This window comes from Carcharhinus amblyrhynchos, chromosome 6 (assembly GCF_965287045.1).
Source record: "Carcharhinus amblyrhynchos chromosome 6, sCarAmb.v2.hapA, whole genome shotgun sequence".
Classification (NCBI taxonomy): domain Eukaryota; kingdom Metazoa; phylum Chordata; class Chondrichthyes; order Carcharhiniformes; family Carcharhinidae; genus Carcharhinus; species Carcharhinus amblyrhynchos.
In genome coordinates, this window is record NC_137329.1 from 47,671,905 (window position 1) to 47,686,143 (window position 14,239).

The 14,239-nt window shown below is 41.6% G+C and overlaps 1 protein-coding gene across 3 annotated transcripts in view; it reads right to left on the minus strand.

The window, feature by feature from the left end:
- Window positions 1-29: 29 nt before the first annotated feature.
- The window catches only part of sigirr (single immunoglobulin and toll-interleukin 1 receptor (TIR) domain), a 57,734-nt gene continuing 43,524 nt past the window's right edge, over window positions 30-14,239 (minus strand). For 2 of the 3 annotated variants that reach the window (XM_080190406.1, XM_080190404.1), the window contains 2 exons: window positions 12,384-12,558; window positions 3,071-4,199 (listed from right to left, as the gene is read on the minus strand). In XM_080190406.1, the coding sequence (XP_080046532.1) occupies window positions 4,006-4,199; window positions 12,384-12,558 (369 nt within the window). In that variant the 3' untranslated portion in view covers window positions 3,071-4,005. Of the gene's footprint in view, window positions 485-3,070; window positions 4,200-12,383; window positions 12,559-14,239 lie in introns of those variants that run through there. The other variant, XM_080190405.1, reaches the window with a different exon arrangement.

Below are 14,239 nucleotides of genomic sequence, written 5' to 3' on the forward strand. Positions count from 1 at the left end.
GAACAATGAAATGAAGCAGAATTTGGATATTGCTGAATTCTATTTCTTTACTGGACAATATTAATGTAGGCAGCCCAGGAAGCTGAATTATCCCTTCACAAATATCAGAACTCCCACATAATTAATGCAATCATTTGAAGAATGCAAATACAGCAAAAATTAGAATAAACAAAAAACCATGCAGAAAATGCTGGTCAGTTAACAGCTGAGTTGGAATGGCTTAGGTTTTGGTTTTCTGGATATTAGCCACTTATCACTTTAGTTACTGATTGACCTGCTGTCCACTTCTATCACTTTCTGTAGTTTCACAAGTTCTGCAGAAAGCACAAGGCCTTGAACTCTTTGAAATCTCTTTCCTTGATTTCTGTAAGTCATTTATCCACATGGTGAATTCTGCAGAGACTGTGCCTTCCCAAACATACAAAGTGGATGTGACATCTTGCATCAAGTGGTGCAGTTTTGCATTTCTTCCACTGCCTGGATTCTATTGAAGGAAAATTGTATATAATGCAACAGCCAGGAAAGAGTTTCAGCAATAACAATTACAAAAGTAAGACAGTGCAGGAGAAATTGCACAGTATTGAAACTATAAGGAGAGCACACAATCTAAGTTACAAACAGACAGACTTCACCTTCAGTGTTGCGCTACGGTAACTGCTCCACTTTCACCCATACACTAGTTCTGAACAGGGGTAAGCAGTTGGAGTAACCCTACCTGGTATCAGCCCCAAGGACAGATCCACCAGATGACCCTTGCAGCCACTTTGTGCATCAGGTGTCCAAACGTAAGGAGTATTGTAAAATTAAAGAGTTGCTTGAGAAGAGAGCAGGTGCACTTATGCTGTGGTCAATTATTTGTGACCTTAATCGTCTATTCAAGAAAAGGAGCAACTTATTTCATAATGAATTCCTTAAAAGGGATCAAAGATTAGAATGCCTGAAGGGAAAGGTGTCAAGGGAACCTGGCACAGACATGAACATAGAACATAACAGCGCAGTACAGGCCCTTCGGCCTTTGATGTTGCACCGACCAGTGGAACCAATCTAATGACCATCTAACCAGACAACATAGGACATTACAGCACAGTGCAGGGCCTTCGGCCCTCAACATCCAGCATCCTTTGCATCCAGTCATATTAAAAAAAAATGCAAGTTGAATAACTTATTATCCTTGCCTTTCAGAAGGTTTCTGGACTTTGCCAGAGAACCTCAATGCTGAGAGTACTATCCGCTGCATGTTGAGGACCTCAGCAACATGATAAAAACTATAGTTTTAGCACACTGCCAATATCAAATATGGCAAACTCCCTTTTCTCTTAGAATGGGGCCAAATCACTTCATGCATGAGTGAGTTGCTGCTGCAACTTTATAATATAGTAATTTCCTGTGGCTTCTTGAAATCAGCTGATGCTATAACCAAAACAATTTCTATTTACATAGTGTCTTGACCGTAGTAAATATCCTAAGCATTTCACAGTAAAGTTATTAAATATATCCAAAGAGACAATGCTGTAGTGCTATTGTCACTGGCTTTGCAATCCAGAGATCCAATTTCAGGTTCAAATTCCACCACAAATCAAGTTCAAATTCAAAAAATCTTGAATTAAAAGTCTCCAGCTCCACAGCAGTGACTGCTAAAAAAAAACTAAAAGGAATGAGTAGGGATGGGATAACTGTTATCAACCTAGGTCTTCTCTGTCACTGAGTCAAAATCTTGGAACTCCCTTCCTAACAGCATTGTGGGTGTACCTTCACAAACAGCAGCAGTTCAAGAAGGCAGCTCACCCCTCATTTTCTCACAGGCAATTATGACATAGCCAATGATGCTCATATCTCAAGAATGAATTTTTTTTTTAATAAATCTTAAAACCGAGCCATAAGGAGCTTTTCAGGTATGTGGAAGAGGCAGATTTTAGGAAGGATCTTAAAGGAAAGAGCAATGGAAAGGCACAAAGGTTTAGTCAGGCAATGCGAGAGCTCAATGCCCAAACATGAACTGATCTTGGCTACAGGTTTTCACGTTAAATGCTACCTCATGCTTCTCCATCCAGTGCTCCACATCTTCCCTCTCCACCAAAACAAAGGAATGTTCATTGAGAACTCCATAACTGCAACTCATGCGAGACAGTGGGGAAAGGAGGCGGAACTGGTGCAGAAATGTTCTAATTGGGCCACAAACAATCAGTGCAATTAAGGTGAAAATCAAAAGACCTTGCTCCAAAACCACCGTCACCCACCAATTTCTGTAATCCCTAAAGGAAAATACTTAAGTCTCAGTTGATACTGGCAACAATTAACTTGCACCTCCAATAACTTAATTAAGCTTGGGTTTTAGGTCCTTCTCTTCTGAAAGTAAAAAAAGTGACGACCCAGTAATGCTGGCAAGCAGGGAGGGAAAGGCCACACAGCATACAGCAAGCAGTCATACTGTTCCATAGTTTACCTCAAATCTGCTTCAAAGTTAGTGTAAATTTGGGGCCAACGTCTCTCACAAGATGTCTTTTTTTCAGAAAACCTCAGCTGTATGTTACAAGTGTGAATATACTAAGATGAATGGGAAGTTGGTTGCCAGGTACAGAAAAGGTTAGAGTAAGTTTCTTTGCTTAGGTTGGTGAAGGGTTGGATTGCCTAGGGCTGGTCTACTGTCACTAGGAAACTTAATCTTGAAATTTGTCAAGTTTCCTACCTTTGTATTGTAGATCAATAAAGTTAGCAGAATGAGCAGATAAGTGGCAAATGCAAGTTAATATGGCTAGTGTGACACGGAAGGTTTTGGAAGAAAAGGAATTGGAATATGAATTGAGTGAAAAGATTAAGGAAATGGATGGAGAGAAGAGACAGGGATTCATTTACAGAGTTCCCTTAAAATGTGAGTACAGGCAGATGAATGGCTTTAAAAATAGAGGCACAGTAAATGAGGAAAGAAATAATGATAACTTTTACAAAACATTGCATACAACACAGTAAAGGACTTTAAAACATACAATGAACACAGCAAAGATTCATCTAGATGCTAGGATGAGAAAATATGAGAGATTTCACATGATTGGATTATTTGCATTGCAGCAAAGAAGAATAAAAATAAATTTAATAAGCAGTTTTTAAAACTAAAACATTTTGATTTGAGCAGCTGAAAGAAACTTAACCCATAAAAACAAATCAATATAATGTGCAGATGATAACTTCTGATGTCTTCTTCCAGCATTCCAATAAATACACCATTTTCATACTCACAAGGGATACCACAAGTGTAGAAAAAAGAACATCAGTTCAGTACATACCTTCCCTAATTACCCAAAGAGCTCATAGCATTCACATTTATGCAGAGGGTTTCTAAAATCCAGTCCTTTCAGCTGCAGGAAGGCAATAGTGAGAAAGGCTAGTGGGGAAAGAGAGAAAAGGAAATATGCCAAACTTTTCCCACTCTCTCCCTACTCCACTGATGATCAATCACATAGGATGGAGGGAATCAGAAGCAGTAGGGGGCCCACATCTTGCACAGCAGTGAAGGAAAACTCCAAACATCACCACTAATCTTGAGGCTGGTGGAGTAGAGCAGATTACTAAAAATACTCCATCTCATCATTTGCTTCTCCAGCCATATATAGATTACATTTTTGAGGACAGGTCAGACATTGTACATGTCAAAACAAAACTGAATGTTTAACATGTACAGTCTTTTTCAAAAACATTTCACCCATTTTGAAAGTGCAGAATTTTAGCCATTAGCAGCCATGTGTGACAGGACTGAGATCTTGTCACAGATTATGCAGCTGGCTCAGACATTGAGCCACAAAAACTAAGTTTATAGAATTGCTGGCATCATATCGCACAACTTTCTCAAAACATGAGATTCAAGTGTTTTCAGGAAGGGCTGAACTCTGAAAATTTAACAAAATAAATAAGATGTTAATTTTGGGGATGGCATTGGTAGAGATATAAAGTTGACAGCCCTAATGGGGCAGGAAAGGATGGTTCACTGCTATGCATTGCGATTGCCCAGGTTCAAATATCTTCTTCAGTTACAAGGCAATAGAAATCTGTTCTTGTTCCATAATTTCGAGATCCAAGATCTGCAATATCCACTTCACTTCTCTCTATGTCCTCACAAGGAGGTTCCACACTGTGATTAGTCTTTGGTGCTTTAGGAAGGGCAGATACAGGTGGAGGAGGGCCTTTGTAAATCGGTGCTCTCACTCCTAGGGAAAAAATAAAAACAGTCATCGCCAGACTTCGATACTCCTCGTTGGAGAGAAATTTCACATTTCCTCAAATTTGACTGATGAAATCCTAATTGCACACACTTAGGCTAGATGTGACATTAAAAATTGAGAAGTTTGGAATAAGGAGGAAAGTCAGATCTTTTCACCCAAAGGGTAACAGAGTTTGGAGTGGGTTAGTAGCAAGCAATTTTGAAGCAAACAGCATTCAAGAGGTAAGCAGAATTAATTCTACTGAGAAGAGACTGAAAGACATGTTGAGAAAGAAGGTCAGAAGCAACTGACTTGATCAACTTTGCTTTTTATTGCAAATATACAAGCCCAGCTCCCCATTCTCTGGGCATAATACATGGAAACATAATCTATGCCTCATTTAGAAAATCCCTTTGAGCCACCTGAAGGAGGGGGGAAAATGTTCGATTTTAACAGGTGTTGGTTATTCCATACATACTGCCCATGGTAAAAGATGTTGTCTTTGTTGTTATCTTTCCATCTGCAACAGAAGACAGGAAAGCAGCCTCAGAATTTTTGTCAGGTGAGATTATCTACTGTACTTCTTTTGCTAGCTGAACAAGTGGATTCTGAAAAGGCCAAGTCTACCACAGGTGCCACATTTGAACTTGCTCCTTGGTCAGTTGCGTGGGATGATCTCTGCTGAGGCCCCGTTTGCAGGACTAACATCTGCTTTGGAGTTTCTAATCACATGTTGTGATGGTGGAAAATTCCTGCCTACTGTTGCCATTTACATCAATTGTCAGTTGGAGTTTCTCACTTGTTGTGATTGATTGATGGTAAGGGTTTTCATATCCCATCATACGGGGCAGCACGGTGGCACAGTGGTTAGCACTGCTGCTTCACAGCTCCAGGGACCTGGTTCGATTCCCAGCTCAGGTCACTGTCAGTGTCGAGTTTGCACATTCTCCTCGTGTCTGCGTGGGTTTCCTCCGCATGCTCCAGTTTCCTTCCACAGTCCAAAGGTGCGCGGGTTAGGTTGATTGGCCATGCTAAAAATTGCCCCTTAGTGTCCTGGGATGCGTAGGTTAGAGGGATTAGCAGGTCAATGTGTAGGGATATGTGGGTAGGGCCTGGGTGGGATTGTGGTTGCTTCGGACTCGATGGGCTGAAGGGCCTCTTTCTGCACTGTAGGATTCTATGATCTCTTGACAGCATCTTTGAATCAGAGCTTTGGGTAACATGATGGTCTCTTGGCATGGACTACTTTCTTGTATAACAATATTTTTGGGGATAGGGCCATCTTTCATCTTGGGCACATGCCCAAGCCAGTGAAACTTTTATTGTTTGACCAGCAGTAGCATGCTTGGCATGTTTGCCTCAGAAATGACTGCTTCTATGTGATGCTAAGGATGTGTTATAGACACCAGAGATGGAAGTTACTGAGGCTTTGTACTTAGCCAGTGTAAGATATCCAAACTTCGCTGTCATTTAGTAATATATGAATGAGTTAGACTTGAATGTACAAGGGTTCATGTAACTTCATGGATGATACAAAAATTGGCGGGTCAGTAAATAGGAGGATAGCCTTAGATTACAGGAGAATATAGTTGTGCTGGTCAGATGGGCTGATCAGTAACAAATGGAACTTAATCTAGATTCCTTCAATGTGGATGGCCATAAAACAATAGATAAGGGTCATGGATGGAGGGGGGGACTGATAGTGTTAAAATGGCGACGTGGGCTCGTTGGGCCGAAGAGCCTGTTTCCCGGGCTGTTTTGTTCTTTGTATAAGCATGAAGTGATGCACTTGGGCAGGACAAACAAGACAAGGCAATGCATGATGAATGGCAAGACCCTGGGAAACACTGAGAATCAGCGAGACCTTGGTGTACACCAGTCCTTTAAGGTAGCAGCTCAGATGGATAAAATGGTTATGAAGGTATATGGTATACTTACTTTATTTAGCCAAGGCATAAAGTTTAAGATTGGGGAGGTTATGCTGGAACTGTATAAAAACGTTGGTTAAGCCACAGTTAGAAAACAGTGTGTAGTCTGGAATCCACATTATAGGAGGGATATGATAGCACTGGAAAGGGTGCAGAGGATATTTACCAGGATGTTGCCTGGGCTGGAGTGTTCTAGTAATGAAGAGAAATTAGATAGACTGGGATTGTTTTCCATGCAGCAGAGGTGATTGCAGGGAGACATGACTGAGATGTATAAAATTACGAGGGGCATAGAGGGATTTGACAGGAATAAATTTTTCCCCTTGGTGGAGAGATCAATAACCAGGGCAGAGATTTAAGGTAAGGGGCAGGAGGTTTTGTGGGATGCAAGGTAAAACTTTTTCACCCAGAGGATGGTGGGAATTTGGAACTCATTGTCTGAAAAAGTAGTGGAGGCAAAGACTCTCATAACATTTAGGAAGTATTTAAGTGCGCACTTGTGATGCCAAAACATACAAGGCGATGGGCCAAGTGCTGGAAAATGGGATTAGAATAGTTACATGGTTGTTATTGATGGGCAATGATGGAGTGTCGAAGGACTTTTTCTGTGCTGTAGACATTGATGATTCTATGCTGAGGGTACAGGTCTTGCAGATAAGCATCTTGGTCCTTCAGGTCAGTTTATTGTTTTCCCATATCCATTTTGTTACTTGGTCAAAGTTAGTGGCTTCCTTGCTGATACATGTGCTGAACTAGTTATCAAGGGGCAAGTTATCTATTACCATAGATCCAAGTAGCAGAACTTTCTGACTGCTTCCAGCAGTGTTTTGAGTTTTCTCACAGGCAGAGACACAACACTCTGTCCAAGTTTGCTTGACACAGAGGGTGAGGGAAAACATAAGCATGGGACAGACAATCCATGAATCTTTGGAGTTGGTCTTTTGTCTGAGCAAGTGTAGCATAATCAGCCAACAGAATTTGTCTGACCCAAACATTCTGCACTTTTATCTTGGCTTTAAGTCTTGATGGGTTGAGGGGTTTCCCATCTGGTCATGTATGGGGGTATACCCTTTTAATGTCAGTAGGGTAAGCATAGGTCAGAAAGACACAGAATAAGATACCAATCAGAACAGGAGCTAAGATACAGCCCTGTTTCACCCTACTTATAATTTCAAATGTGTCACAGGTGGCGGATCAAACTGAATGGTGCCAATGCATGTTTCATGAAAACATCTGAGATTGCAAAACTTGCAAGGACAGCCAATTGTCTCTTTGGCAGAGAGATAGCCTGCTCATGTGTCAGGTACTTCTGTAATATCCACAAAAGCATGGCAGAGTGACATTTGCTGCTGTCTGCATTTCTCTTGAAGTTGGACCTACTGCTCTGAAGCTATATTGTGCCACTGGGTATATTCTGCCAGCTAATCAATGGAGTCTCATTAGAATGAGTCTGGCAAAGGCTTCTTGATGACGCTGTGGAATGAAATGCCTAGGGAGTTGGTACACTCCTTTCAATCATCTTTGTACAACATGATGTTTGCATCATATCTCCAGTAGGTAAGAACCTAGTCTCCAGCTGAGGAGGAAGGAAAGGAAAATGTTAGCAGGTGAGATTTTCCCTACGTGAGTAGCACAACTGGTATTTCATCCTTTTCAGGTACTTTCCTTGTTGCCAGGAAGTCAACCCCAAGTAATGACAGATGTCTACAGATCATTAAACATATGCAGATATCCATGACACTTGAGTGTACTCAGAGTTGTACTCTACTAGTGGACCATTTGCTTGTCCCCATCAAGAAGAACTTCCCCATTGGCACATTTCAAAGGAACAATTTTGGTGATGGTGGGGCTGAGTGCTTTTTAATACCATCATCAAAATGCAAACATCATCATTGTCAACCAGCAGCTTGTATTTCTTTGCGTAGATTAATCCAGTACTTATTGGCATAGTACCTTGCTGTCTTCTGCACAACCATTTGATTGGGATGAGGATGTCATGTGCTTTAGAGTTAGGAGATGTTGTTAGCTAGATAACCTGTGCTCTTTGCTTCATTGACAAGAGTCGTTTTCACAAACGTGGTTTCAAACCAATGTTTGTTCCTATTCCTTCAGTTGCCAAACATGGTCACTGCAGCTTCCTAGATGACTGAGCACAGAGGCTTCACTGATTCATCAGTGTTAACTGGTGAGCACTTGTGTAAGGGACTGCCTAACAACTCTTACATTTGTCATTATGCTTTGTACATGGGATGTTGATGCGCAGTAAGTTATTGAGTTTGGATTTGTGTATTTTCCATGGTTGCATTGCACCCTGCTGCTGACAAGCAAGTGATTACACTGCCATCACTGTAAAAGTACACCATAACAGAGCCAGGTAAGCAAATGGGAGGCCAGCAAATAGAGAGATCAAGCAGAAGACAGGACTCTGAGATTGAAGTGACCAGAAGCCTGAAAACTGGGGAAATGATCTGGAGACAGAATCAAAGAGACAAGCAAATTGGCAACATTTGGAGAGGAGATAGCACAAAAAGAATCGAAGGTTAGAGAGGAACAAGTGGGAAAAGGTGAGCTGAAGAGAAGGAAAATGCAGCTTTCAGTCCTGATTCAACAGGAAAACAGAACCAAGCCAAAGCAGCTTGAGCACTCTCTCCCAATTAAACTAAAATACTACCCAACACAATGATCACCGTCTATTTTCAACATTAACCTATATGTGCCTTAAATTTCTATTTTCATACAAAAGTATGAAGAGCATGCTGAGCCTGCGAGTGCAAATTGCAGATAAAGTGCCCTCCTGCTTTTACAGCAGTGTTAGCTCAAATTACTTAAAATTCTCACCTACATGAAGCACAGTATTAATTTTTTTTCCCCCCAATTTGCAGACATGTCCTTAGAAGTTGGGGACCTCAGTAAAGAGAACTGACACCATGTAACATAATTACAGCCAAATCATCAATAATCAGGTTTAAATATTTGAAAAGTAGAAACAAAAAAAATGCTGAAATCATAAAACTGGTGATTAAAAGGAAAAAAACTGGGTTAACATTCTGTCCTTTGCCAATTGAAAGTTAATCAAGAAACAATAATCTCTTCAATCAAACTTTATGGGTTGAATAACCTATAAATTGCCCAATTGAAAGCCGATGATGCAAAAGATAATCTCTGATTATCAGCAATGGAAAGGAATTAAAGATCAAAAGAACATACAAGTGGTTACAGTGAAATATGAGAGGACAACACAAAGGAAAAGCCAACAAGAGAGAGAGGAAGCTGAAGAAATAATAAGCTGCAAATGTAGGAGATCCAAAATGAAAAGAGAGAGAGAAAACAGGACCAGAGCACAGGCACAGATTCTCTTTCCTGACACCACGAGCACGACATTTTCATAAATGGTTTAAAAACAAAGTCAACTAATCACTTTCCCTCTTCCCATACCCTGCAACCCCTGTTAGACCTAACACGATCAAATCACCAGCACCCCCTGCTGTAAAGAAGTAGAAAATATTACTAAGGTCTGAAGAAGTCATTAAAGTTCATGTTCAGACCAGAAAGCCATAGTGTAACCAAGTGTCTTTATTTTTAAATTGATTACCTATTTGCTTCTCCAATACAGATACATAGCCACCCTTTTCCCTTGTCCCCATTCATCTACTCCCTAAATTAGAAACACAGAATAGTACAGCACAGTACAGGCTCTTTGGCCCTCAATGTTGTGCCGAGCTATGTCCAAACCCAAGATCAAGCTATCCCACTCCTTATCATTTTGGTGCGCTCATGTGCCCATCTAATAACTGCTTGAAAGTTCCTAAAGTATCCGATTCCACTATCATAGCAGGCAGTGCATTCCATACCCCAACCACTCTGAGTGAAGTATCTACCTCGGACATCCCTTCTGTATCTCCCACCATGAGCCTTAAATGTTATGCCCCCTAGTAACAGCTACATCCACAAGAGGAAATAGTCTCTGCACGTCCACTCTATATATCCCCCTCATCTTATGAACCTCAATTAAGTCACCTCTTATCCTCCTCCGCTCTAAAGAGAAAAACCCCAGCTCCCTCAACCTTTCCTCATAAGACCTATCCTCCAAACCAGGCAGCAAATTGGTAAATCTCCTCTGCACTCTCTCCAGTGCTTCCACATTCTTCTTATAGTGAGGTGACCAGAACTGAACACAATATTCCAAATGTGGTCTCACCAACGTCTGGTATAGTTGCAGCATAAGTGCGGCTCTTAAACTCAAAACCCCCCATTAATAAATGCTAACACACTATAAGCCTTCTTCATGGCTCTATCCACTTGAGATCTGTGGATATGAACCCCAAGATCTCTGTTCCTCTACATTTCTCAGAACCCTGCCATTGACCCTGTAATCCGCATTCAAGTTTGTCGTACCAAAATGAATCACGTCGCACTTATCAGGGTTAAACTCCACCTGCCACTTTTCTGCCCCAGCTCTGCATCTTATCAATGTCTCTTTGCAACTGCAAGAGCCTTCCACCTCATCCAATACTCCACCGATCATGGTGTCATCAGCAAATTTACTAACCCACCCTTCAGCTCCTTCTTCCAAGTCATTGAAAAAAAAGTAGAGGACCCAGCACTGACCCCTGTGGTACACCGCTGGTACCTGGCCTCCAGTCTGAAAATTTTCCTTCCCCCACCAACCTTTGTCTATGAGACAGCCAGTTACTTATCCAATTGGCCAAATTTCCTTCCATCCCATACCTCCTTACATTCTTCATAAGCCTACCATGGGGAACCTTATCAAACGCCTTACTAAAATCCATGTATACGACATCAACTGTTCTACCTTCGTCTACACATTTAGTTAGCTCCTCAAAGAATTCAGTCAAATTTGAGAGGCAGGTCCTACCTCTCACGGAACCGTGCTGACTATCCCAGATTAAACTGCATCTTTCCAAATGGTCATAAATTCTATCTCTCAGGACCCTTTCCAGGAACTTACCAACCACCGAAGAAAGGCTAACTGGCCTACAATTACCAGGGTCATTCCTATTTCCTTTCTTGAAGGGAGGAACAGCATTCGCCACTCTCCAGTCCTCTGGCACAATCCCCGAGGGCCCAAAGATCAAAGCTAAAGGCTCCGCAATCTCATCCCTTGTCTCCCAAAGTATCCTAGGATGTATCCCATCTGGCCCAAGAGACTTATCAACCCTCGCGTTTTTCAAAATTACTAATACATCTTCCCTCAGAACATCTACCTCCTCCATCCTATCAGCCTGTATCACACACCCACCCTCAAAAACATGGCCCATCTCCTTAGTGAATACTGAAGAAAAGTATTCATTTAACGCCTCACCTATCTCTTCTGACTCCATGCACAAGTTCCCACTACTATCCTCGACGGGCCCTAACCTCACCCTGGTCATTATTTCTCACGTAAGAGTAAAAAGCCTTGGGGTTTTCCTTTATCCAACCCACCAAGGACTTCTCATGCCCCCTCCTAGTTCTCCTAAGCCCTTTCTTTAACTCATTCCTAGCTACCTTGTAACCCTCAAGCAACCCAACTAAACCTTGTATTTTCATCCTTACATACGCGTCCTCTTTCCTCTTAACAAGACATTCAGCCTTCTTCGTGAACCATGGTTCCCTCATTCAGTGATTTCCTCCCTGTCTGCCAGGGACATACCTATCAAGGCACGCAGTATTTGTTCCTTGAAAAAGCTCCACTTTTCATTTGTGCCCATACCTGACAGTTTCTGTTCCCATATCGCATCATAATTACCCCTGCCCCAATATATTTGCTTGTCCAGACTCACCATGCCAATGTAATCCTGGTCAGCTTCCCTTTCTACCAATTTCATTTCATATTAAATTCTGACACCTGTAAAATCCCATAATCTAAATGACTCCCAGTCCTCTGACATCTCAAATTTAATATTTGCATATACATGTTCAAATCTTTTCAAAACTGTGTCCTAATCACCTCAAGCTCTGCATCCAACTCAGAATTTTCTGTTCCTCATTTTGGCCTTCAGCACCTCCATCCACGTTTCCCTATTATTGGTTGTAATTTCAGCATTTAGGTTCATCACTGTGAAGTGTCCTCTTTATCTGCTCTGCGTCTCCATCTTCCTCTGCATCTTTGAAACCTCCATAAAAACCCACTTCTCAACTTGCCTAATGACAATTCACAGGTTTTTAAAACCAAAGGTGTCTTTTGTTCTTTTCAACTTTATTAACGTCCTAACTCTGTGCATTTTCAGAACTGTGTTGTCAAATCAATCACTCCACTCACCCAGATCTCCTTCAGGGTCAGGATCAGATCTGCAATCCAAGTAATCTGGGTTAAGGATCAGCATAGGGTCCTTGTCATCCTGGAGTCGAGTCTGGGGATCCGTCATGACACATCGGTGAGGGACCTTCCGAGGCAAAAGCAATCGCAACTCTTTCCAGAACTCAGAGGATGGTGTCTGTTAAGTGCAAGTGCCACAAGAATATAAAGTAAGAATAGGAACCGAGAAAACCCAGTATGTCCAGATTTTCCTTTTCATGTAGGTGCAATTACAATGCGTGCTCTGATCATTTCATAAGTTCCTGTTCCACTTTCAATCAATAGTTCTTAGTTTCTTAATTCAACAGAATAAGATTGGATGGTAAAATGGAAAATTACATTCCCAGACAAAGTTGTTTCCACAGGGTGGACGGCCTTCTTTCATCCTTGACTATATTTTTAAAATTTTTTTCATGAAATGTGGGCAACACTGACAAGGCCAGCATCTAGTACCCATCCCAAATGGTCCTCGAGAAGGTGGTGGAGAGCTGCCTTCTCGAACCTCTAAAGTTCACATGGAGTAAGTAAACCCACAGTGCTGTTAGGAAGGGTGTAAAGATATTTGGATCTGCACCTGAAGTACTCTAACCTGCAAGGCTACAAGCCAGGTGCAGGAAGGTGAGATTAGAACAGGCGGCTTTTTAATTTTTGAATCTTATGGCCAGTGCAGACATGGTGGACTAAATGGCCTCTTTCTGTGCTGTAACTTTTCCATTGTTCTACGGGATTCCAGGATTTTGACCCAGCAACAGTCAAGGAGCAGCGATATGGATCCAGGACAGGATGTTGTATGACTTGGACAGGAGCTTACAAGCAGTGTTCTGCTATCCTTGTGTTTCTTGGTGGTTGAGATTGTAGGTTGGAAGATGCTATTGAGAGTGTCGTAATCTTGCAAATAATGCACACTGTTACCATTGTGTACTGGTGGTGGAGAGAATTAATGTTTAAGATGGTGGATGGGATGCCAATCAAGTGGGCTGCTTTGTCCTGGAAAACGTGAAGATTCTGGAGTGTTGTTGAGTCTGTACTAAATCAGGGATATAGGGAATATTGTATTACACTCATGACCTGTGTCTTGTAAATGATGGGCAGGGAGTCAGGCAGTAAGTAAATTGCTATAAAATTTCCAGTTTCTGATTGCTCTTGTAGCATTTATAGGGATTGTGCAGATTAGTTTCTCGTGAGTGGTTCAATGCATCTGTATTGCTTGTACTAGGAAGATTGCGTTCACTGTATGTTGTGTATGTTTATCCAAATCCAAATTCATAGTGGATGTCAGTGTGACCCATCGGCAGTCAAGTTAACAGTTCAGCAGGAAATAATTAAACCAGAAGTTCTGTTTCCCAGTTTAATAACGTCTTTCCATCTCCCCTTTGGTTCAAGAATTTACCCAGATACATCCCAGGTGAGTCATGGTTCCCTGTTACAGTCATCTAGAATTGTGAAATAATTGCAACATTGGAGGCCATTCAGCCAATCAAATCAATGCTGGCTCTAGGTACAGCAGTGAGGTCAGCCCCATTTCCCTGCTCTTTCTCTACAGCCTGCAAGCTTATTTCCCTCAGGTGCTCATCCAATTCCAATCTGAAATGATTGATGGTCTCCACTTCCACCACCCTCTTTGGCAGTAAGTTCCAGTTCATGACCATTCACTGCACAGAAAAGTTCTTCTTTATATCACTTGAATCTTGAACCTGTTTTTGAACAGTCAGCTAATGGCATCAGATTTCCTCTGCTCACCTCATCCAAAGCCTTTCTTATACACCTCTATCAAAACTCTCCATAATTTCCAGGTCAGCTTTTCCAACTTAACCTTGTAG